The 25,117-nt window shown below is 49.4% G+C and overlaps 1 protein-coding gene across 5 annotated transcripts in view; it reads left to right on the top strand.

Moving 5' to 3' along the window:
- Positions 1–25,117, top strand: part of Tox2 (TOX high mobility group box family member 2) — a 132,739-nt gene that overhangs the window by 10,971 nt on the left and 96,651 nt on the right. Inside the window, exon 1 of one of the 5 annotated variants that reach the window (XM_013518388.1) lies at positions 2,384–2,439. The exons of 1 other annotated variant lie outside the window; for it this stretch is intronic. Coding sequence is in view for 1 of the 4 variants with exons in the window: in XM_013518387.1 (XP_013373841.1) it covers positions 18,062–18,187 (126 nt within the window). In the remaining 3 variants the exon portion in view is untranslated. Of the gene's footprint in view, positions 1–2,383; positions 2,440–17,837; positions 17,915–18,060; positions 18,188–25,117 lie in introns of those variants that run through there. 3 more of the 5 variants (XM_013518389.1, XM_013518387.1, XM_005392491.2) reach the window with 3 other exon arrangements.

Genomic DNA, 25,117 nt, shown 5'->3' with positions numbered 1-25,117 from the left:
TTTCACCACTTCTTAAGAGTTAATTCACTTATTTGCTCCTGCTGTGTGAGACTTTGCAGTAGGTGCCAGGCACCAACCAACAGGTGCTTCAGATGTGGACCTTGCCCTGGCGGAGGTTCAGGCTTCCTAGAGACAGACAATGTGAACAGTTTCAAGTGTGTGTGGTAAAAGTTTGGTAGAAGTAGCACTGGAGACTGTGAGACCAACAAGCAGGCTGGTGACATTCAGGAAAAGCTTCACAGAGGAGGGAACACTGCCCGTGCTCGAAGGTGAGTAGGACCTGGCCACGTGCAGGGAAAAGCATTCCAAGGAGAAGGAACAGCATGTGCAAAAGTGTAGCGAGGGATGAGAGTGTCAAGAGATGGGGCTGGAGAAGAATAGCAGGGCCATCTGGAAAGCTATTTATTATCTCTGGGCCTCAGTTTCCTGATGATCTTAGTGGTGCTTACCTGTTTATGAAATTCAGTGAGTAATGTATGTTTAATCACCTGGTATAATGTTCATTCCTTTTCATCCTTTTACGGATGCCTAAAAGCCAGATCTTGATTTTGAATGAAACAAGGATTCAAAAGTACTGAGGGGGCGTGGCTGCCCACGTGTACCATGCAAGCCTGTCCCCCAGGTGCTCTTCCAGGAGCTGCTTTGCATCCTGGCTGGCGCAATCAATGTTGGCACACTGTTCTGGGCCTGTTTTACAGTAGCCACAAAGCACAAGATTGAGCTTTCTTGATGGCTTGACCCTCTGTCCACATGTCCCCTTGCCGCTTTGTCTCGCTTTTCTGAAAAGTGGCTGCTCCTGCCTACCAGGTGGGGAACCTCAGCTGTTGATGGTGTTTGGAGACATTTCCCAGCCAGTGATCGGAAGTCACCCACCAGGATGAGCTGTGGGGCCTCCCTGGCCGTGATTTCTGATGCGGAATCTGGATCCTATCTCTTCTCTGTGCAAAATTCCTCTGTGACTCTCTGTTGTGGCCTGGTGGGGCCTCGCGACTGGAACTGCCTTGTCTCAGGTTTCAGTTTAAAGTATTCCAGTGCCCTCCCTTGGTGGGCTGATGGCGTCATAGTCCTGGTGGGATCTGGCTCCGGCATGCTGTCCTGGCCTCTGCTCCACGCTTCTGCACCAGACACCAGACCTCGTTCTGGCCAGCAGTTGGCCTCCTCTCATCGCCTCCATCCCACCCTCCTGGCTGTTCTCAGGTGCGTGGAGGGGCTGTGGTGCTGCTCTCTACCTGAGGCTGGCTGGTGCATGTCCTGGTTTCATCTTTGTCCTCACCTTATCAGGCTCAGATCCCCTAATGCACTTACCCTTTCTAATCTCTATCCTGGCCTCAATAAATTTAGTATTAAAATACTCAGACAAATTTTTCATTTCCTGATATGTGCTTTTTTTTTGGCAGATTGTGTATTTTCCAGAGATGGCACTGTAACTTACTCCACGCTGTGTTTCCAAAAAGAATTCACTCACCTTCTCTGGGCTTCACTTACTTGTTTGTACGTTGTTGCCAAGAGGATTGAGCACACACACATATGAGGAACACAGTGTGAGGGCCTTACAAGTGTTGATAAAAGGGAATTTTCTTGTAGCAACAAGGTGGGTGCATCTCCAACGGAGCCAGGGGAGGACAGATAGAAGGGTGTGGAGGGGGTTGGTGTTAGAAATCCTGGCCCTCGTGGCTCTGAATCAAGGCTTGACGCTCCGGGGCAAGGACCAGCAGACCCAGCCTGTGTTTTGTGCACATCCCATCCACTTGTCAGTGGCGTCCTTGCTTTTGGGAGGAGGGAGGCGTCCCTCGCAGTTGCTTGGGCTGGAGTATCTGGGGCACTGTCAGCCTGGCCTTCAGCGATAAGAAACTCTCTCCCGCCCGTGGGAATGTTTCTGTTGAGCAAACAGGACTTTTGGGTGGCTTCTCGCTTGTAGTGATCGCCCTTTTCTTCTGATTAAACTGTGCATTATGAACATGACATCATCTGCTCTCTCATCTTGCAGATTCAAAGCACCGGTTTTGGGGGTGCTTTTCTTTCTTAATATTCAATGCTGTAAACTATTGCACCTCAGTTGGTGCCCCAGAGCTGCCTTACCAATTTTTTTCCCTTGTAACAACGTCATTTACCTAGTCATCGTGTTTATTGGTCGTGTCCCACTTTCCTCCACCGCCTCCCCCAGAACCTCCATTTCCAGAGGAGCCTCTGTTCCTTGCGTGTGGACACAAGGATCAGAGCAGCTCTGACCACTGCGCTCTGGTTGTGGCAATGACACAGTGACCGGCTGACTCCTACGTATATCTCTTAGGTTTCTGCCCTCCCAGGAGCCTTCACTGCTGGCCTCCTCGGTGCCGCTCTCCTTGCCTCCAGCCTTTGTGACACTGTGGGCTCCGTTAGAACTGGGCTGCTTGGCGTTCCCAGAGACGGGGCTTAACGGTCCTGCCCCGAGCTTGGATTGTGAGTCAAGGCCAGTGGGTGTCCTGGAGGGGGGATGCACTCTAGGAGAAACTGTGGCCGTTTTGGGGGAGGTATTGGGCAGAGGGCAGGAGTGGATGTGGGAGAGCAGTTTGGAGGTGACTTCTGCATTCCCGGGGAGAGTTGACAATGGCTTGCGGCTTCCCTGTCCAATATGGTAGCCAACAGCCATATGTGGCTGTTTACATTAAGAATAAAGTAAAATAAAATCAAATCCCATCTTTTAGTCACATTCGCCCTATGTTAAGAGCTCTAGAGCCATGTGTGGGTATGCTGTGCTGGGCAGGGTAGACACAGAGTATTTTCCTGATGCCAGAAAGTTCTGTTGGCCCACTTTGTCCTGAACTGTGTTGGCGGGTGGAATAGAGAGAAGGGAGGAGCATGGGAGATCTCAGGAGGAAGAATGTGTGAGATCTGGGGATGGGTTAGATGTGTGGTATGGCAGAAAGGGGATATCAGAGATAAGATTATATTGTTAGCAAGGCACAGTGATACATTCCTGTAGTCCCAGTACTCTGGAGCCTGAGGGAGGAGGATCAGAAGTTCCAGTCCAGCCCCGGCAACTTAGTAACTAAGTGAGAACCTGTTTCAAAATGAAACACAAAAAATGAAATGGGATGGGGATATAGCTCAGTGCAAAGGCCCTGGGGTTCAACCCCTGGTATTGGAAAAAACAAAGCAAAACCAAAACAAAACCAAACAAAACTAGGTTATTGGGTACGGCCAACATACAATGCCTGGGTCAAAAGGAGTGAGCATGATGATCCCTGATTCATGCCGGTGTGTTATTTTTCAAAAGTGTAAATCACATTAACCAGCAGCCAAGAAGGTGCCCATTTTACTGTGTTCCCCTGGCATGGCTCATTAACCTTTGACAAACCTTCGCAGCATATGTGCCTCTTGCCAAATCTGCCTTCATTTAGGACCTAATGTGTGGACCATGAGGTCTTTGTGATCGGGGAATTATATGTATATCAGCACAGACCAGTGAAAGGAGGTATGTTTGCCATTGTGGTGTGAGCTGATGCTTTTTAAATGCCTGTGGTAATATCCTCAATCAGATGGCAAATAGAAAACAGGAAAGTTAGTAATAAAAAATGAATTAGAGCGATTAGCAAAAGGTGAGCCACTTTCCTCCTAGGGCGACAGGCAGAGTTGACGGAGCTTTTCAGGGAACCTCCTGTCCAAACAACGCTGGGATTACTGCGGCCTCTGGGGCTGGCCCTGGGGTCCGCCAGCGTATAGGATGTGGTTATTGCAGTTAGTTTTGCAAAGGTCATGGACATCCCCTCGGATGGGGGCTCAGACCCTAAGGTGGGCTGAAGCAGGGTTTCTGAGGAGGGGTTGTTGCCCTCCCCCATTGCCGACTCAGGGCAGGGCTGAGCTTTTTCCTTTGAAGCAGAGACGTCCATGGGGCCAGCTCCCCCTGCGCTGCTCCATGGCCCTGGAGAAGGCCATTGCTTTTCTTTCTGCTGCCTGCCCCAGGGGCTCTTTTGGGGAGCCTTTCCTGGCTGTCTGATGTGCGTGTGTGATGGGGAGCAGGAAGTGAGGGCCTTTGCAGAAAGAAGCAGAGGCAGAAGCTTTAATTGGCGGATACAAATGCTGGAACAAATTCCTCTATCATCAAAAAGAAGTAGAATTCTGGGGACCAAATAAGGTGTGTGGGGTTAGAGCTCAGACTGGAAGGATGTGAATCTTGGTGATTCACGCTTGCCATGTATGCAAAAGGGGCCATGTGGACCCCACAGCAGGTGGTCAGCTGGTTGATGTCCACGTGAGCTGGCTCACCTCGCCATTGATGGTCAGAGCCGGATAATGTCTTAGTTCATTTGGACTGTTAAAATACCACAGACCAGGTAGCTTATAAAAACCAGAAAAATATTCCTCACAGTTCTGGAACCTAGGAAGCCCAAGATCAAGGCACCAGCAGATTCGGTGTCTATTTAGAGGTCCTTTTCCTCATAGATGGCCACCTTCTTACTGTAGCTTCTTGTGGCAGAAGGGGTGAGTAGCTCTCTGCTGTGTCTTTTATAATGATGCTAATCTCAGTTGTGAGGACTCTGTCCACATGACCTAATCACCTCCCAAAGATCTCACTTCCAAACAACATCAGGAACTCAACAAAAGAATTTTGGGTCACACAGATACTCATATTGTGACATATAAGTTACATGACATTAGTCACATGTTTGCCTTCACAGATGGGAAAGTTTGGCTAAAACCCATGTTAGTTCACTGATCCCTGCATAGACTGGTAACTACATACTTCAGGCGAGGGCATCTCGACTTTAATGTGCGTGTGGACCCCATGAGGGTTTTGTTAAAATGCAGATTCTGATGCGTCAGATCTGGTGTGAGACTAGAGAGTCTGCATTGCTAAAAGGTCTGGGTGGTGCTGGTCAAATGACCAGGCCTTGAGCGCCAAGGCAGTTGTGTTCAGCTGAGGTACTGGATGCAGAGCCTGAGAAAAGGATTCTGGTGAGAGAGACTCAGGGAAATTGGTCTCGGGAGAAGCAAGTAGGGGTGGCAGAACAGGGCTGGGCAGGGAGTCATCCTGATCCCATGGGAGGCCTGGGATATGAATGATACCTTCGAGTGAATCCCATCCTGAGGCCAGGGTGGGGCCTTTTTACCCCCGTATCACTCAGTCATGGTTGGGACTGCTGAGAGGGGGGAGAGGTGATGGCATCTGTGTTTCCTCCTGTCAGTCTGGGCAGCGCCCAGTGGAGGAGCAGTTGGGGGCACTGACATTACAGCCACTGGCAGATGGCACACAGCCTGAACAGGTGGCCCTCAGCGTCTGTACAAGGCATCTGTCTGAGGTGGCCTTCAGGAACGTGGATCCAGAGGCAGGGCTTTCATGTGGGCTTCTGTGTGACTTTGGGTAAACCTCTTCTCTCTGCTCATGCTGCAGCTCACAAAGGTTTGGTTGTGGTTGGCCCTTAGTCTTTGGTCCTTGTCCTCAGGCTGTCATAGAGCCTGAGGGTAGATGCTATGGTTTAGATCCAAAATTCCCGCCCCCCACTCCAGCCCGTCTCATGTGTTTGGAAAGTGATTGAATCATGGGGGTGCTATAGTCATCAGTGAATTCATCTGTTGATGAGTTAAGTAGCTAAATGTGCTGTTAGGAGTTGGCGCCTGGTTGGAAGTCAGTCACCGGGGCATGATCTGGAAGGATGCACTTATGTCCCTGGCTCCTCCTCTTCCTCTGTTTCCTGATTGCTGTTGGGTGAGCAGCTGCGCTTTGCCAAGCTCTTCTACTAATCCATTTTTCTACCTTGGAGTCATCTGACCTTGGCCTGAACCCACTGGAAACTGTGAGCTGTATAATCCTCACCTCCTTTAAGTCATGAGTGTTGGACATTTTGTCCCAATAATGGGAAAATGGCTAAGATAGCAGGGGTGAGGGGGGGTGGTCTGCACAAGATGAGACAGCTCTTATTTCAGAGCCCAAGGTGAGGGGGTAGGGGAAAAGAGAGACAGAAACAGACAGACAGACAGAGAGATAGACAGAGATAGAGATAAATCATCCCTGAAACCTGCAGTGTTCAGGGTGGGCTTTCTGGTAGGAGAGCCAAGGTGTCAGGACCTCCAAGAAGGGTAGGACAGGGACAAATGGAGGAAGGGAAATGGACATCTATTTAGCATCTGTCATGGGATGGTGTATTAGTTAGCTTTTCCATTGTTGTGACAAAATACCTGACATGCAATTTAAAGGAGAAAGGTTCATCCTGGCTCATGGTTACTGAGTGTTCAGTCCATAGTTAGTTGGCTGTAAGGCAGAAACCTGGTGGAAAAGCATGGTGGAGAACAGCTGCTTACCTGTGGCAGCCAGGAAGCTGAGAGAAAAGCAAGAGAGCCCGAGAAAGAGAAAGCGTCTGGGATATACCCTTCCAGGTCACAGCCCTGATGACCCTCCACTTCAACCAGGCCCTGCCTTCTAATAGCATATTCAGCTATGAACTCCTCAATGGGTTAATCTGCTGATGAGGCTCCTACCTCTATGATGAATCACCTTCCAAAACCTCTGAACACATGAGACTGTGGGGGGATATTTTAGATCTAAACCATAACAGATGGATATTTCTTTTGTGTTATTTATTTAACCAATGCCCTCACCCTGAAATAGAAGGCTCTCCCTCCTGTGCAGATAAGGAGCTAGGGCTCAAGAGGGCAGGTGACTGGGCCATGAGCACAGTGGGACTGGGACCCAACCTGTTTGCCAGGAATGCCCATTCTCCTCCTAGAGGACCATACCATGTAAAGAGGGACCACTGAGGAGGAGGGGACACTGTGACTAGGGAGCAACCAAGACCTGTTTGGATGGGTACTAGCTCCTTGGAAGTGATGGAGGACATGGAGCACCAGGCTCCAGAGTTTGGATCTCCTACTGGGGAGCCATGTGTGTGGAACCATACTGCTGTCCAGGGACGTGGGTGACATGGGCACTTGGCCACTGCGACAGGCCCTCCTGCCTACCCCTTCATTCTCTGTGACCCAGGCTGTACACTGGTGCATGAGCAATGAATGGAGGAAGGGCTACACACAGACAGACAGACATGGGCTTGGGGTGAGGATGCTGCTGTGAGTTGTCTCCAGGCATCTGCACTCTGTCCCCACTCCTGAGTTTTCTTTCCCAGTGAAAGCTGGCAGTGTCCTGCTCTTTCTCCCACATCTTCATGCTGGCCCCTCTTGTGGAGGATGTTATGCAAGCTACAGTCACAAGTTAGCACTTGGCACAAGATGGTGATGTCAGACATGGAGATGGTAGCCGCCAAGCTGGGTAGATGATAGTGTAAAAGGCATTGGTGAGGTGGGGGGTGGATGCTGTTTATTGAATACTTACTAGGTGCTGGGCACTATGTGAGATGTATTTTGTCAACTGTCTTCTTATTCAGTTCACATGGTAGTCATGTAGATTATGTGTTATTATGTCATAGATGATACTTGAAAGCTCAGAAAGGTTGAGAAACTTGCATAACATGAGAGTGGATCATGGACCTGAATCTGCCTAGCTCTAAGGTCTTGGTCTTCATTCGCACCCTGTGTCCTCACACATGCAGGATCTCCAGCTCCCTTTGGTGACTTTTTTTCATGCATTCTCAGTTTAAACTGAAGGAAGGCTTCGCCCGGGATGGCTACTCTGGCTGCAGAGATAGGGAGACCAAGGCACAGGGGTGAGTGCCCATCTTGTCTGGGTCAAGCCAGTCATAAGCCAGCAAGGCTCAGCCCCAGGGGCCTGACTCCTTCTCCACGGCTGCTTTCCAGGTCCTGAGAGGCCTTTGTTGTTTTCAATTTGATGTTGTGTAGACCATACACATCTTTGGCTATGAGCATATCATGGCAAATGTTCTATTAGTTCCTGCATCTGCTGTTTTTTGCTAAAAACCCACCCCAAAGCAGTGGCGTAACAGCAGCAGTGGCGCACAGTTCCGAGGGCTGTCTGGAGGGCTTTCTGGCGGCCAGTGGCTGTCTGCAGGTGCTGTCCAGCATGTGCGGTCAGCCAGCTGCTGGCTGGGAGCTGCGTGATCAGGATGGCTTTACTCACATGTCTGGCAGTTGGTGGCTCAGATGTGCCAGGTGCCTCCAGCAGGCTAGCTTGGGCTTGTCCCCCTGGGGCTCCCTGGCTTCCCAGCCAGCAAGAGGGCATGGCACCCAGTGCCCCAGAGCTTTTGGAGCTTCTGCTTGCATCACATTTGCTGTGGTCCCATGCCAAACAAAGTCAGATGGCCAAGCCCAGATTCAATGCATAGAGTTGACCAGATCTCCCAAGGAGAAGATCCCCTCACTTGAGAGGGGCATCCACACCACAGTACGGAGGGTGTACAGGCAGGGGTAGGACAGTTTGTGGTCTTCTTTGTCATTGATCACAGCTGCTGTCACTCTTTCAGACAGCATACATTTCCTGAGCCCCTGCTGTGTGCCCGGCACAGAGGCAGGGACTCGGGGTGAACAAGACAGAGCTAACGCTGTACTTTTGTGGCCCCTCCTCTACCCAGGGAGTAATCATGTGCTGAAACAGAGTGGAAGCAGGACAGGTCTGATGCAGGTCGGTAGCACAGGGCTGGGAGAACTGCAAGAGGACAAGAGCAGCTGCTAGGTGGTGGGGACAGGGAAGTATTCCAGACAAAAAGAATAGCACATGTGAAGCTCCTATGGATGGCAGGACCTGGCATGTTTGAGCATGCAGTAAAGTGCCAATTCCAACAGCTGGGGGGCAGAAAGGAACTTTCGGATCACAGTTGTCCCTGAATAGCCCCATGTGACGTAGTCTCAGGTGGAAGGCGGGGCGAGACCCTCCCATGGGCAGCTCTACATGAGGAGGCTGGCTTTGTGGAGGTTGGGAGGAGAGAGAGGTTAGGACTTGTGTGGGGCCCCAGGAAATTCCTATGGAAGAGGGGGATTTGAGCATTGGAAAGGACCTCACAAGAACAGGTGAGCTGGAGCAAGGGTCTGGGGGCGGGGAAGGGCATCAGCTGTGTAGGAGCTGGGGGAGGACTGTGTATGAGATACGCTAGAGCTGTGTGCTGCATAAAATGGCTTGAATTTAGTGCTTTTGCCCAGTGGTCTTGCAAGGCACCCAGGAGGAAGGCTGGGGGCACTCTCCGCCCAGCCAAATCCTTAGCCCGTGGCCCTCAGCAAGCCTCTTGTGTCCATGTGTGAAGCTGGCGGAGGGGAGGGGACCCAGATGTTGCGTCTCCAGGGAGCTGCCTGCTGACACCCATGTACTGCCTTTAGGATCCCCAGAGCCTCCAATAGGCTGTCTCAGTGCTTTGGAAAAGGCCTAGGGTTATAAGGAGCCAGGATCCTGCTTTTAAATGAGCCAGAACAGATTAGCAAAACAAGATGAATCTGACAAAAAGCTACATTTGAAACTCTACATCTTGCGTGTGCCACCTTGAAACTCTGGACAAGTGGCTGCCCAGCCTAGAGCCTTGGTTTTTCATCTGGAAATGGGGCCCGGTCCCATGCCTCTGAGCCAGGTGAGGAGGAGCCTGGAGGCCCTGAGTGCATCCCAGAGCCTTTGCGCACGTGCATGGTGGCTTCTGCCTGTGGGTGGCCAATGATAATGCAGGGACCCCAGTGACTACACAGTGAGTGACACAAACAGTCCTCCTCCCAGGCCCTGGATGGCAGAGGAGCTGCCTTCCCCAGAAAACAGAAGTCATGGCAACCACGACGTGTCACATGGGCTGAGCCATCCCAGTGATGGCGAAGGGAAGGGGCTGTCTCACATGCAGGTACTCTGACTCCCCTCGCTGCGGGGCGACCCATGGCGATGCCTAGGCCTTCCCTTTCCAGAAAGTCATTCCTGACTTTGGATTTCTGTTCAACTTTTAAGTTTTATTATTAATTTTATTTTTAAAGACTTATCCCTAAAAGCATGTCTCAAGTGAAGTAAGTTGGAGCGAAGCTCCCTGTCCTGCTCTTCCCCATGTCGTTTCTGATGGACGCACTGGAAGGAGTAGCCAGGATGATCCGGGGGTGAATGTACTCTGGGAGGGAGGGCCAGGGGCCTTTTCAGTCTTCAGACATCCAACAAAGAGTGGCATCCATACCCAGCTCGATAGAGAGACCCTCAGGGTCACAGCTAATAAGTGGCCAAACTGGGATTCGAACTCATGTCTCCAGAGCTTATTTCCACCCTGCCTTTAGCAGGTGCTCACCCGCCATTGTGCAGGGAAAAGAGCATTTGTCAGCTCCCCATGTGGCGGATGGCCTGTGATGCCTGCCCTAACGCCAAGGGTCCAGGTAGTGGTGGAGGGGCAGCTGGGGTGGGTTGAAGCCTGGGAGGTTTGCAGCTCTCGTGTTTCTCCCTTGGGGTTTCCTTGGGCACCATAAGAGTTGACTCATACCCTGGCCTCCAGAACGTGCTCTTGCCTTCAACAGAAGTTGAGGTGGGGCTTTACTTTGTGTGTCTACAGCCCTCTAGACTAGCCCAGGGCCCCGTCTCGGCTGACCCAATGTCTATCAGAACTTCAGTGTCCTTATCTGTAAAACGAAGGAGACGGTGACTTGGTTGATAGGATAGCACAGCGGCAGCAAGCATGCATGGGAGGGCACAGGCCCTTCATTCCATCCTGTCTCTGACAGTTACTTGCTCCTCTGTAAAACAGGGATAATAATTGCATTTAAGTTGTGGTGGGTTTGTGCGGGGATTTCATCACACCGGGACAGGAGAAGTTGGGCAAGAACAAAGGGTGACACACAGTTCTAGCTCCTGTTAATTTCTGGGCAAAAGCTGAAGTCATCCCATAGTCAACCCAAGCACCACTAAGCCATGCCCAAAGTACAGTTCTGCTGTGGGAACTGGGACAGGGAGGGCATATGTGTGTAGGGTGAGGGGTGCAGATTAATAATAGGATAGATGCTAGGGACAGTGCTTCATTATTAGACTTTTTTGTCTCTTCTGGGAATTGAATGCAGAGCGTTATGCGTACTAAGCAAGCGCTCTGCAGCTGAGCTACAACCCTAGGCCCAGTGAGGCATTTTCACAAATGAGGCTGGAGTGCGGCACTGTCCCTAAGTCTCCCAAAGGAGTACCTGCTGGGGGCTGGAGGGCAAGACCCCCTGCACAGTCAGATGTGAGGGTTCTGTCTCGTGTTTGTATTTAAATTTGATTTCTGACCCTACAGTTAAAAAGTGTTCCCCAGAGCGTACTTAACCTCTCTGAGCCTGTTGGCCCACCTGGAAAAAGAAGCATTGAATCTCATCTTGCTAAGCTGTTGAGGATTCAAGAGGAGACACTGTCAGTGGCTTTCACACAGTAGGTGCCTACTAAGTGCCGAGAGAGTATCATGTGAGGTATTTCTGTGATGAGACACAAAGATCTAGCCAGTGTTGCCACTGAGTGACTAATAGGGATTTTGCCCAGATGTTCTGCAGAGGTTTCCTTTTATGTTGAAGGGGCAGGGAGCCAAGCCTAGTGGAAAATGAGGTTGAAGGGGCCTATTACCTGGATAGTGTGGGCCAGGGGCTGGGGCCAAGACAGAGGGATGGAGGCGGTGAGTCTGAGGGCTTGGCCGGGCTACATGATGAGGAGCCTTAAAAGAAAATAATTAGGAGGACTCACCTTGAGGACAGTGGGGGGCCACTAAAGGCTTTTAAGTGGAAAGAGCAGACCTGGAATCACTTTCTTTTGGCAAGAAAATTACTGATTGGCTTGGAAAAGGGATGGCAGAAGGTGTTCTGGGGATTGATACCAGCAGGATGGGACCTGCTCAGGCCGCAGGACGAGGGGGAGGGTGGAGGCGATTGCCGAGGATCAGGGGGAATCCTTGGTGTGTGGCAGCGCAGCCTGTGGTCACGGTGCTCTGTGGGAGGAGGAGGCATGTGGGGTTCGGCAGCCACATCCCAGTAGGCGTGAGGATCTAGACAGGCCCCCATAGACAGGCAAAGCGGCTTTAGTCACTTCCCTCGGGTGAGATTTGTTTAATGGAAGCTCGCAGCTTCTCAGCACTTACAGGTGCTGACGGGGCATCACAATATTGTGAAATGAAGCTGCGAAGCCGACTTCATTACCAGCTTACCTGGTGATAAAGCAGAGCCTTAGTTAGCACCGATGGTTGGGCATGACAGAGCTAAAATTGAACTTGGCAATTACTGCTCTTGAGAGGTTCTCGGTGCTGTGAAAGGAAGGTTCCATGGAAATCAACCCTGGTAATCACAGGGTGTAAAATTAGTCAGTTACTATTAAGGTTGCTCTGTCAGTGTTTGCCTCAGGGTGAGGCAAGGGAGGGGGCAGGAATTGGCTTTGGGCTGTCATGGGTTGCCTTGTGTTCACCTGCTCTGAGTGTGTGTGTGTGTGTGTGTGTTCAAATCAGTTCCAGGGCAAAGGTGTAAGGGTGGCCACTTGGCTGATGGGTCATTTCAAGGTGTGTTCTTGGTATTTGCATGAAGTTGCACCCTTTCTCAGCTTTGTTGTTTTCTCTAGACCCTGGATGAGGCGTCCTCAACAGCACCATGACCGTCCTGGTGGCAGAAACACTGAGCTCTTTGTGGCTCTGTCCTTGGAGCAGAGGAAGGAATGGTGTGATGTGGTGGAAGGTTTTTGAAGCATCACTAAGTTGTCTTAATGACCACAGAATGTTTGTCCCTTTTTTGTGGATAAAGAGAGTGACAGGCTGGTGTGCACTTGGGTGCTAGTGTAGAGGGTGTCAGAGGAAAACGTTTATACAGTTGGGCTGTGAGTTGGCTTGGGTGTGTGCGCAGACAAATGCAAAAACAAGGTCAGGTCAATTCATTGCTTTGGGCCTCAGTTTCCTCATCTGTAGAATGGGGACTTGTGCTGTGCAGGTGTGAGGATGAAATGAGATTATTTAGCCTCCATACAACCTCAGCATGGTGGCTGTTGCTCTTAACAGTGATGTTTCTGAACCACTTAGTTTGTGCCAGGCACTGGGCCTTTGCATGGGTGACACTGCTTTGCGCCATAACCCTGGGGAGGAACTATTATTCCCATTTAGGGAATTCATTAGGAAACAGAGGCTCAGAGAGGATATAACTTTGTTCAAGCTGTCTGCATAGGTGAAGATAGACCAGTATTCAAACCGTGGCCCCAAAGGCTGACCACTGTCCCTGTCCCTGACTGTGGGGATAGTTGAGCACTAAGAAAATCAGGCAGCCTGGATGAGCTACCGCTATAGCCAAGAAGAGAAAAGCATTAAAACTAAAGTATCTTTTCCAAAACGCTGCAGCTCCTCCACAGGAAGCTGAGTCATCTCTCTTTGTTTTGAACCATAACCATTGAGCCACCTCATGATCTGAAAACTAAAACTAAAAATGCTGAGGCCCTTCAGGGTGCAGGGGCCTTTCCCTGACTGTACCCCAGAAACAACCAAGCAGAGATGGGACCCCCTCCAGCACGTCCTAGGTGCCTTGGCCCAAATGTTCAGTGCAAAGAGAGGAGCACTGGGTCTGCAGTTAAGCCCCATGCATGGAAGTCACCTTACGCAGCTTTGTTATCCAACCTGCCAGGTGTGTGCACCTGTCCCAGTCCTGCCTGCTGGTGCTCTCGGGGTGACAAGTCGCAGTCCAGAAGCTCTTTGCCACCTACATGAACACAATCTCAGGGTGCTGTTCTCCCAGGTGGAGAACCAAGTCCTGCACCCTGTGTCCCTGAGCTAAGCTCCCACAGACAGACTCCTCACCTGCAGATCCGTGGGGGAGTTCGGTGTTGGGCGAGGAATGCGAGGACTTCTGTACTTGTTCCAAATCAACCCATTTCTGCCTCTGAAAATGCCTCCTCCTTTCTCGACCCGGAGTCCCTGACACAAGATAGTTTGATTTAGGATTTTTTGACTTACAGTGGTGTAAAAGTGATATGCATTCAGTAGAAAATGTACTTGGAGTAGGCAAACAACCATTTTGATTTTCACTTTCAGTACAGTATTCAATAAATTACATGACACTTTCAACATTTTATTATCAAATAGGCTTTGTCCAAGATGGTTTTGCCCAACTGTAGGTGAGCATGTTTAAGGTCGGCTATGCTAGGATGTCTGATAGTGTAGGGGTCTTAAGTGCAGTTTTGACTTGGAATATTTTTTCTTTTTTTTCTTTTAAAGAGAATAAAAAATAAAACAACATTAAAAATGATACAAAATTTCAAAAGAAGATGATAGGAAATTAACAATGATTGTTATATTGCATATTGTTATCTTCAAGGTAGTTGTTCAGATTACCAGATATAGGCGTGCAAAATTGATCACACAATTAGGCATTAACTATTCCTTTCAATAAACAATAGAAATTAGTAGTACAATTATCTTAGCTATCTTGCGTGTGTGTGTATGTATATATATATATTTTTCCCCCCCCCCTTCCTTCTTTCTTTCTTTTCTCCTTTCCCTCATCCCAATTCTTCTTTCCTTTTTAGCAGTTTCTTTCCCTCTCACAATATCTATTGTACTTTTTGGATTTTGTTTACTCTTTCAGTTTCTTACACTAGGGAGACAATACAACGTTTACACAGGTAGGTCTGATTTATTTCACTTACGAGTATGGTCTCTAGTTGCATCCATCTACCTATAAAAGCCTTGGGTTTATCTTTCTTTATAGCTGAGTAATACTCCATTGTATAAAAATACCACATCTTTTTTTATCCGTTCCTCAGTTGATGGGCATTTGGGTTATTTTCAAGAATTAACTCTGACAAATTGTGTTGCTATAAATATGGGTGCACATATATCACTATGGTATGATGTTTTCAGTTCTTCTGAAAAAATACCCAGAAGGGGAAGAGCTGTGTTAAATGGGACTTCCAATCCTAGTTTTGTGAGGCATCTCCAAATTGATTTCCACAGTGGTTTCACCAGTCTGCACTCCCACCAACAGTGGAGAAGGGTTCCTTTCTCCCCACAGCCCCACTAGCATGTGTTATTGGTTGATTTCTTGATGATAGACATTCTTTCTGGGGTGAGATGGAATCTCAATATTGTTTTAATTTGCATCTCTCAAATGACCAATGATGTTGAAGATTTTTTCATATTTTTATTTGCCATTTGTATTTCTTCATCTTAGAAGTGTGTATTCATCTCAGATGCCCATTTTTTGATTGTGTCTTTGAATTGAATTTTTGGGGCTTGATTTTTTTTTAATTCTTTATATGTTCTCAATAGAAGTCCTTTTTCTGAGGGACAGTTAGCTAAAATTTTTTCCCAATTTGTGGGTTTTCTTTTTACTCTGTTGGTGATTTCTTTTGATGTGCAAAAACTTTTCATTAAGATGAGATTCCAGTTGTTGATTCTTTGAAGTATTTCCCATGCAGTTTGCTTTTTGTTCATGAACTCTCTGCCTACCCCTATGTCTTCAAGATGTCTACCTACTTTTTCTTCCAGTAGATTTAGCATTTCTGTTGTAATGTTTAGATCTCTGATCCATTTTGACTTTAGTTTAGTGCATAGTGATAGACATGGGTCTAGTTTTAGTCTTTGGCATGTGGAAAGCCAGTTTTTCCAGCACCATTTATTAAAGATGCTATCTTTCTTCCGGTGAACATGTTTGGCGCCTTTGTCAAAGATAAGGTTGCTGAGAGTTTGTAGTTGTGTCTATATCTTCTAATCTGTTAATATTTTCAATTTAAAATGAGTCTCTCTGGTTCTAACATCACTGTGAGTCAAGGTGCCGCTATATGCTTAACCTCTGCTCTTCTTCAAATCCTAGCTTGAATAGTACCTTTTGCACATGGACCTCACTTATCCAACTACTCCGAGGCCCCTGGCTATGAGCACTATCTCACTGACACCGTAATTTCTCCCCTAAGTGAACCAGGATGCCTCTGAGGGCAGAGACAGTGTCCTGTTCACCCATTGTTAATGGCATCTGGAACCATGACCTTCATGAAGCAGGGAGAAGGCAGAGGGTGCAGAAAATGCTTGTTGAGTCAGTGAATGACTGAATGACTGAATAAAAGACAATGGAAGGATTTTTACCTTCATGCTTTCTCTGTGACAGTCAGTCATCCCTGTAACTTTTCAGAATCTCTGACTGCTGATTAGCGAGTATTCCATTCAGTAATCAACATGGGCTCCATCCCACACCGACACGTCAGCCATTTTTCATGACTGCATAGCATCCCTTTGTACAGAGAGCTATGATCCATTTAACCAATCCTGTATCGATGGATTCTGTTGTCATTTCCATATTCTTATAAATAATGAGGTAATAACATCCTTGTCCAAATGAATTCAGACTTAAGATTTTTTCCCCTGTCCTAAGTTTATATAAATATTCTTCTAGCACACTTACAGCTCTGTGTGTATGCTTTTAAATCAGTACGTCTAAAATTTTCGTGCATCTTTGTCTCATGGTACAAAACCTGTACCTCTCTTTCCTGCAGACGTGCTCCCCGCACTTGGGTTTGGCCATGGGCCTGCAGGTCATGTACACGTTCTGTTCGCTGAGCACAGACTGTGGGCCAGGCCTTGTGCTGGGACCCAGAGATGAACAAAGTGCGTGGTCTCAGCCACCAAGGAGCATGGAGCTCAGCAAGGAAGATGAACCGTAAACACAGAAAGAAAACCCACCAGACAGAAGCCCTGGGCTTGCGAGTGGGTTGTGGACAACAGCACGGGTGCAGCGGAGCTCACAGGGGCTCTGTGGAGGGGAGGATTTTGCAGCCTGGGAAGGAGGAGAAGGCAGTTATTTGAGGGAAGGGCATTGAGGTGGCAGGCAGAGCACAGGAGAGCTAAACAGCCACAGAAGCCATGGCCCCTCTTACCTGGAGCCTTTTTTAATCACCCTCTCCACCTGGCTCCCTTCTCCTACGGTCGTGCTGGAGAGTGGCCCCTTTTATCATACGGCATTTGCCGTCCCCTGGCTCTTCTCTGTCACTTAGTTTCTTAGTGTTGTAAGTGATCTGTAACAGAGAGATTTCCCAGAACTCTTCTTGCTCAGTCCTGGATATACTGTGATGCTTTCTTAGAGCCTTTGTTGCTTCTGAAATATCCAAAAATATAAAATTGGTTTAACAGTACCCAGCATAGTACATGATGCTTAATAGGTACCTTCTCCCCATTCTACAGATGAAGAAACTGAGGCTCGGGAAAGTCAGTTGTTCCATGAGTCAGAGCTAGGATTTGAGACCAGTTCTCTCATTCCAAAGCCTACATTCCATACCAAACCCTAATTTAGCCACATGCATATGACAACCAAGGAGGTATCAACTATGGAATCCACAGTGCCTTGGCCAGCACTGTCCCAAGCCCAATCTAGCCTTGTAGTGAGCGACCTTGGCCCTTGGCTTGCTGGCTTCAGAGGAGTGGGAAAGAACCAGTGGAAAGCTCCTATGGTTTAGTTTTCAATTACAAATGTAATACATGGCTGTGCAAAAGAAAAAAAAAAAAAAGACAAGAAAGCAAAAAGCAGCAGCTGAAAATACCTCCATCTCCTGCTCCCTAGGGAAATGGCTGTTAACAGCTCGGTATCTTTCACAATGCATATGCAAACATGTACAGTTATTGTTTTTATAAAAGCAGGACCGTGTCCTTGACTTTCTCTCAACCAGTTCCAAGCCAGCACCTACAGACCTCCCTTATCATACCACATTCCACAGAAGGAAGGTATTTCAGCTTATTCAGCCAGACCCTGGCTTTAGACACTTAGCTTGTCTCCAGTGCTCTGTAACAAGTAACATCCTCGAGCTCGCATCCGTGCCGAGAGCAGGCATTTCTGCAGCATGGATGCTCAGAAGTCTAATTGCCACATGAAACTGTGTGCGGGTCTCACTCGTTGACAGGTGCTGCCAAATTACCTTCCGAAGGTCCTTCCTGAGCAGCACCCACTCCTGAGCAGTGTGGGAGAGAGGATGACTCTGAAGCCACAAATGACGTAGAGCTGTGCTGTGTACAGGGGCTGCCTTCCCTTCTGCTCCCTGAGACCTGGTGTGGGGACTGCCGCCAGGAGCTCCCAACATGCAGGCCCAATTTGGGATAGAAGATGGATTTTGATAAAAGAGGTTAAATAACAGGTTTTTCCATTTCACCTTGTAGGAATGGGATGGGGGGCGGGGGTGCCGGGCCTCCAGCCAATAGAGGACCAAGAGTTGTCAGGAGGGCTTATAAAGCTTGCTATTTCTGGCATTTTTTCTCTTTCTCTGCTGATTATGCAGCAGAATCGCACAGAGGCTGTCGCGGGCGCATTCTCTCGCTGCCTGGGCTTCTGTGGAATGAGAGTCGGGCTCCTTCTACTTGCAAGACGCTGGTGCATTGCAGGTGTGTTTCTGCAGAAGGTAAGCGGTGGTGTCCGCTGCCTCATAGGGTGGAGGTGGTCAGGCTGGCGCTGCAGGGTGGAGATGGACGGTGCTGGGTGGGGACAGGCAGAGAGCTGGATTAGTGCCTGTTGTGTTCTAGAGGGAAGGTGCTTTGCAGGGTCCAGGACATGCAGTTGGCAGCTACTTCCTGAAAAAGAATATTGGGGATGATTTGGCTTGGCTCTACAGAGCAGGGTCAGCCTCTGGTCTTGATGCCCAGAACATTGTAAGTGTCCAGAGTGCCCAGGAAGGATTCATTCGTTCATTCATTCATTCATCATTTGTTCAGCACGTTTTGTAAGGGGCCTGGCTAAGTGTGTATGGGCTGTCTGACGCCTGAATCAGACTAGCAACAGTGAGGGCTATGATGGGGACAGTCCATGGTATGTGGGAGCCTGGAAGGCACCTGGGCTGAGGGTGGGCTGAGGGGTAGGCACTGGGCTGCCTCTTCCATTGGAATTTTGGAGATTGGGGATTGAAGAACAATTCCTCCCCTAATTTGATGAATGCTACTTTTCCTTTGGTCAAGTAAGTGTATTGAAAATTAACCAGTGGGATCTCCACTCCCTATTCTTTTGCAGAAGAAAGGACAGCAACAAGTGAGAAAGGACACAGTCACAGCTTTAGGGCAGACACATCCACTTGATAAGCAGAAGAGATATTGAATGCAAAACCTCTCAGGAATGGCACCTTCCAGCTGTCCCCGGGGACGCTGTCTGTGTGTGCTGGGAGTTGGCTGAGTTGGGGGTGGGGCTCCTTGCTGTTGACGGCTCTGTACCCATCAGACCAGGAGGCCTGGCCTCTTCTGGTGCTCTGATTTATCAAAGTCATTGTTAGAAATTTGGCTTCCTGTGTGTGCGCCCCAGAAATGGAAGCTGCTTGCTTCTCTCATTTGGAGCATCCAGGGAAACAGAGAGAGGGAGGAAGGCGGGAGAGAGACAGAGAGAGAGACAGAGACAGAGACAGAGATAGAAGAGACAGAAAGACAGACAGAGACAGAGAGACAGAAAGACAGACAGAGACAGAGACAGAGAGACAGAGAGCCAGAGACAGAAAGATGCTTCTGTGCCTCCTGGAAGGATTGCTTCTTAATCCCCACTGGGTCTGAGAGCAAGCAAGAGGCAGTAGGCCCAGGGCTGCTAGGGAAGGCTGTGCAGCCAGCCAGCTGGCCAGGAGGAAATGCCTGTCAGGTGCTGCCTCCTGATCTAGGCTGTGCCACCAGTACCGTCTGTGACATGAGGCAAGCGCCTTAAGCCTTCCAAGTCTCAGTCTCCTCAGCCATAAAACAGGAGCAGAGTCCTACTTCCCTGTGTTGTGACGGTTGCACGTAAGTGCACACACAGGTACCCACTACCACACTCTTGGCCTAGGGAGGGGCGGGACCTCCGTTCCTGTTGACTGTAGGAGTGAACAAATGACCGGGGACATGGGCTCTGTTCGGGAAGAAGTCTAGGCACACAGCAGCATGTGTGTCTGCGTGTGCATCTGTGCGTGGCCGGGAGCCTTCCCTGTACCGCGAGTTAGAGGTGTGTTGTGCTCATGGTGAGTTCACTGAAGCCCTTACTGGCCGTCTTGAAACGGACTGACCTTCGGTTCTCACCCCTCCTGAGTGACTTACTGAAGATGGGCCGGCAGCTGTGTGCTAGTGGGGTCTTGGGAGAGCAGCTGCTCAGCAACCCAGTGTATTCAGACCAGGCTCGATAGCCTGTGTGCTGAGGGCCCGTGCTGGGAGGATGACCTGGGAGGGAAGGACACGGCCCAGGGAGGGAAAGTGGCTGCAGAATTGCCACCCCACGCAAGGCCCCTGTCTAGAGAATGGAAGGAGACCCCACTTAAGACCTGGCCATGAGGTATTGCTCTTCCTTGCTGTCTGTGTGACCTTGGGCAGGTTACCTTACCTGTCAGACCCTACAAAATGGCACATTGTTAGGAGGATTACATGGGACGAGATTTACAGTGTAAAGCACATTGTTGGTGTTCAGTGAATAGCGTGCTCTCCTTTCTGGGGAAGAGACCCTAGGAAGGGTTTTCTTTTTATTTTTTAGGGACTTGAGATGGAACCCTTTGCCTTGCATGCACTATGCAAGAGCTGTACCATGGCCATAGCTACATCTTCAGCTCTTTAAAAATTTTATTAGATACAGAGTCTCCATCAGTTGCCCAGGCTGCCCTTGAATTTGTGATCCTCCTGCCTCAGCTTCCCACCTAGCTATGATTACAGCCACCATGCCTGACTCCTGGGAGCTTTCGGTAAGGGCTCAGGTTGTCTGGTACACATAAGGCTGGCAGGTGCCAGGCACCCACTAACTTAGGGGAAGAAGGAAAGTATCCAGCAACAGAGAATCCAAGCTGTAGGGCTCCTCCTGCCACCGTGTCATTGCTTGATGCTCTCAGGTAAGACTTTTGCTCTCATATGGCCACTGAGAACCTTAGAAACATAATTCAGGCTGGGCCTCCAGCTCCTCTTGTTCCGCTGTGTTGGAAACCAGGGGTGTGAGAACCTCCAGAGGAGGGCGAACTCCATGCTCAAGATTAACATCTTGTCCAGGGCTGGAGACATCCATGACACCTCCTCCTGCAGTAATTAATGAAAGTAGGAGCAGCAGAGGGGTGCTGCTCCAAGGAGGCAGCTCAGGCATAGCTGCCAGTGTCACCATCTCCGTCTGGCCAAAGGAGTGGTGAATGTTCACACCTGTGGTCAGTCACTAATGAAGGCCTGCAAGATCACAGATGGGTGGATTCGCTAGCTTCTCCCAGGCTCTGGGGCATCATCTTCCAGGGAGGCCCTCAGGGCATCTCCTGTCTGTCTTGTGGAGGGGAGCATTGGAGTAGGAATCCCTGGGTCTGAGTTTTCAGTTTCACGGCCTGGATTTCTAGCTGTGTGCCTGCAGCTTGCTTACCTCTCTGTGAAGAGCAGTAGGGCCCTGAGAGGGGCAAAGTTAGCATCTAAGGCAGTTTTGATTGGTGCATCCTCATCCCTAGGAGACAGAGCCTTAAATGGCCTCTCTCTACACAGACACACACACACCCGCAGGCCCTCCTGCATCCTGCCCATCTTAGTAGTCATGACGGTTCACCCTTTGCTTAGGCCACAGATCTGGAGTCTTTCTGAACGTTCTCCCTGCCTCACTACCTGCACATGTGGGTGGGCTGTACCTTCAGGGAACCACTGTGCTCCTTGCTCCACTACTACCTGTAACCTGGGTGACTTCATTAGCCTTCTCCCAGCCTCCCTGCCTCCACCCTTCCCCTTTAGAGTCTGTTCTCCAGCAACCATCCAGATCTCTGGGAGCTGCCTGTCCTAACCCTAGACCTTTAAAAACCTTTGGTTGGATGCCCCTTATAACCTACTGCGTCCATTTGAAACCTCCCTCATGGAAGGCTGGGCACCACAGTTCTCTCATGTTTGCAGCCAGCAGGATTCTGCCTCCACAGAATCGCAACCCCTCTGTCTGACCACACTTTCACAGCCCTCGATTCTTTGCAGACTCCTTTGTCCAGAGTGTGTTTCCTGTGCCCCTCAGACTCCTGCTTATTCTCGCAGGCATGGTCCTGATGTCTAGCTCGTAGACGTCTTCTCTGATTGTCCCCTCTATCCATGTCCTGGTCCTCTCATCCATGCTGTGATGCCCTGGAGGACCTCAGCCCATGGGTGATGCATCTTTATTCTCATGCCTGCTGGCAGGTCAGAGAGGGGAGGGTGTCTGCTTAGGAAACATTCATGTAGGCAGTAGATGCAAAGAACTTGCAAATTAAGGCCTAGACCTAGACAGACTGGGTTAGAATCCTCAGTTCGTGGTTTGATTTGCTTGTGACCTTGGACACGGTGTCTAATTCTTCTAAGCTGCAAGATCATGAGGATTAACATGATGGCACCCGTTACAGATTCCCTCTTGCACTTGCTGGACAGTGAATGTCCCTGGGTTCCCTTGGAACATTTAAATGGTCTCTTCCATTTGCTCCAAGAAGAGAAAACAGAGGCCTAGGCCAGTAGCCCCCCGTGCCCTGCACAGAGGAACTCTCCACGCAGCCCCAAACAGAAGCAAAAATAGCAGCTACACAGGGCAACCAGAGAGGCGGAAGCCACAGGCCAAGCGGATGTCAGCTGCCTCGAGGCCCCACTGAGGCTCCTCAGATGTGCCGAACTCTGCAGCCCTCACGCCTGCCCTTGCTGGCTTCTCCAACCACAGCATCAGATAAGGCTGTGGAAAAAACGCTGGCTTCCTCTCTCCGGGGAGGGGTAATCGCAGTGCCATCTGTAGGGTATGCTCGATCCCCAGTTGCCTCTCTGGCCTCTCCTCGCCCTCCCCCTTGCCTGCTCTGCTCTCCCTGCTGTCTCCCTGCTGGCCAAAGTGACATCAGCACATTCCCACATTAGGGCCTTAGCGCAGGCTGTTTGCTACGTGGAATACTCTCCCCCAGCGCTGCTTGGCTCACTCCCTCGCCTCCTTCTAGTCTTTGTCGGACTATCACTTCTTCCATGAAGCCCACCTTGACCACCTGTTTAAACTGACATGTCCTGATTCCCCTCACTCTTTCTTTCCTTAGTACTTACGACCTTCCAGCTACTGTGTAGACTACTTCTGTACTATGAGTATTGTTCATTTTCTCCAGTGCAAGAGCATAAGCTGCAGAGATCTTTATTCACTGATCCTTCCCAGGTACCCAGAACAATATCTGGTACAAAGCTGTCACACACGGACACATGAGTGCATGAATAAAAAGTGGTCTAGCAATTCGAAGGGGTTCAAGTTGCAGAGGGGATGTGGGCACATGCCTTGCGGGGAGGGGTGTTTCAGGGCTGCAGAAGCCAGTGATGGACTCACATTGTCATTGGGGATTCTGGTGCCAGGATTCATCTGCCTTGGCCAGAAGCCTCTGCTGACCCTTGAGGTGACAGTTATCTGGGGCCAGAGAAATCAGTTGTCTGATTGGAGTGCCTTGCAGGAGCAACACTTGCAGTAGCTGAGTTCAGCTTTGAATCATGCTATTCTGGCTTGAATCCCACCTCTTGCACTGCCTAGCCATGTGACTGTCACCTCATCTCTCTGTATGTCTGTTTCCTCATCTGTACAGTGAACTCGCTGATTCTGACCATACCTGAATTGCATGTAAAGTGCCTGGCTCCAAGTAGATGGTCAGCAAATGGCTGGTTGTGAAACTTGTAAACTGAGCATATTAGTCAGGTTAGGCAGAGTTATGCTGCAGTGATAAATAACCCCAAAGTCTCAGCTGCTTATCACAAGGTTTTCGTTTTGCTCTTCCTACATGTCCCATGACAATCGGAAAAGGACTTGTGGTTGCTCCTCAGAGTCAGTGGGCCTATAGGTGGGTCAAATCTTCACCATCTGGACTTTTGCTCATCTACAGAGACAGCCTGAAGATCTCATGTCTGCTTTTCTGTGCTCCCACCCACAAGAGACCACTTCATTTCTACTCATAGTCCATTGGCCTAAATTAGCTCCCTGGCAAAGGAGACCCAGAGCAAGTGTCCCGTGTGCCAAGGAGGAGAGGCTGGTATTGGGCAGCAGTAGTAAAGCTGACCACAGTGGCCACATCTTTCCCTGCTGTCCCCAGGAAAGGGAACTAAGGGAGATGTGGAGAAACTGAGACATAGTTTAGAGCCTCCTGGAACTGTGGTTGGCTGAATGCTGCTTCTTAATATATATCTGTGTCCTAAGCCCTGAGACCTATGGGAGCTACTTTATGTGGCAAAAAAGGATTTTAGTGGTGATTAAGTGAAGGATCATGAGACAGAGAGACGATTCTGGGTGGACTTGGTGTAATTGCAGGGTCTTTTAAAAAGAGATGCAGAGGGAATCAGAGCAAGAGGAGAGGGCAGTGTGAGGACGGAAGCAAGTTGGACTGATGTGCTTTAGGATGGAGGAAGGGGCCATAGCCAAGGGCTATAGGCGCCACTAGAAGCTGGGAAAGCGTGGAAATGCATTGCCTTGGAGCCTTTGATGCTGCTACCCTTGGATGACAGCTATTTTCCCTGTAGCCCGGTGAGACTGATTTTGAACTTCTGGCCCCCAGAAATATAAGAGAAAGTTTACATTGTTTTTGTTTGTTACAGCAGCCATGGACAACTAGCGCATCTCCTTAAATCAGTACTTTGAAGCCCAAGGAGTAGAAATCTTTACTGTCTGCTTGGACAGAGCAGATCCTTTTCTTCCTGTTGTTGTGCTCTTTTTAGTTCTCTGCTGTCACATTTGTGCACAGTTAGTGTCCTTCTGTATCAAAGACACACACACACACACACACACACACACACACACACACACACACTCAGCCACTTCTTGGCCTCTCAGTGCTCGGGACAGGGCTGGCCCTGGTGATGGTCATCCAGTGTATAGGGAGGGCGAGGAGACTGATGGGAACACTGGTGTAAAGGGCACCCGTGCTCTGGGCAAAGGACCTGGCACCATCTAAGAGTGACCCAGTTGGCACAAGAGAGGAGGCCCAGCAGGAGGATAAGGAGTGGGACTGGAGGAATCTGCAGGGACCTCAGAACCAAGGTCCTTGCCCCTGAAGACAGTAGGGAGCCTTCAAAGGATTTTACGCTGAGAAGCACCTTATGCAGTACTTATCACTGGGTTCTCCTGGTTTGTGATTTGGCAGGAAAACTCAGTCTTCATCCTCCTACCTTCTGAGAGGCCACTCTTTCCAGCCTCCCTGGGCTATGCTTTTTTGCAGGGTTTATTATAAACCCATTTTATAGATGAGAATATGGAAAATCAAGTCTCATGGAACCCTTCTTCCACATAGCTGCCTGAAGCATGTTTTAAAATAGAAACCAGGGCATACTGCTGTCCTACAAAACCCTTCCATGAGCTTCCCCCAAGTGCCATAGTACGGATTGCCCCAAGGACCTCAAATCGCATCCAAGGCCCCTCCCCTCTGCTGCAA

Source organism: Chinchilla lanigera, unplaced genomic scaffold (assembly GCF_000276665.1).
Source record: "Chinchilla lanigera isolate Chin_1 unplaced genomic scaffold, ChiLan1.0 scaffold00044, whole genome shotgun sequence".
NCBI lineage: Eukaryota > Metazoa > Chordata > Mammalia > Rodentia > Chinchillidae > Chinchilla > Chinchilla lanigera.
The sequence above is the reverse complement of the archived record's forward strand: the minus strand, read 5'-3'. Positions and strand labels throughout refer to the sequence as shown.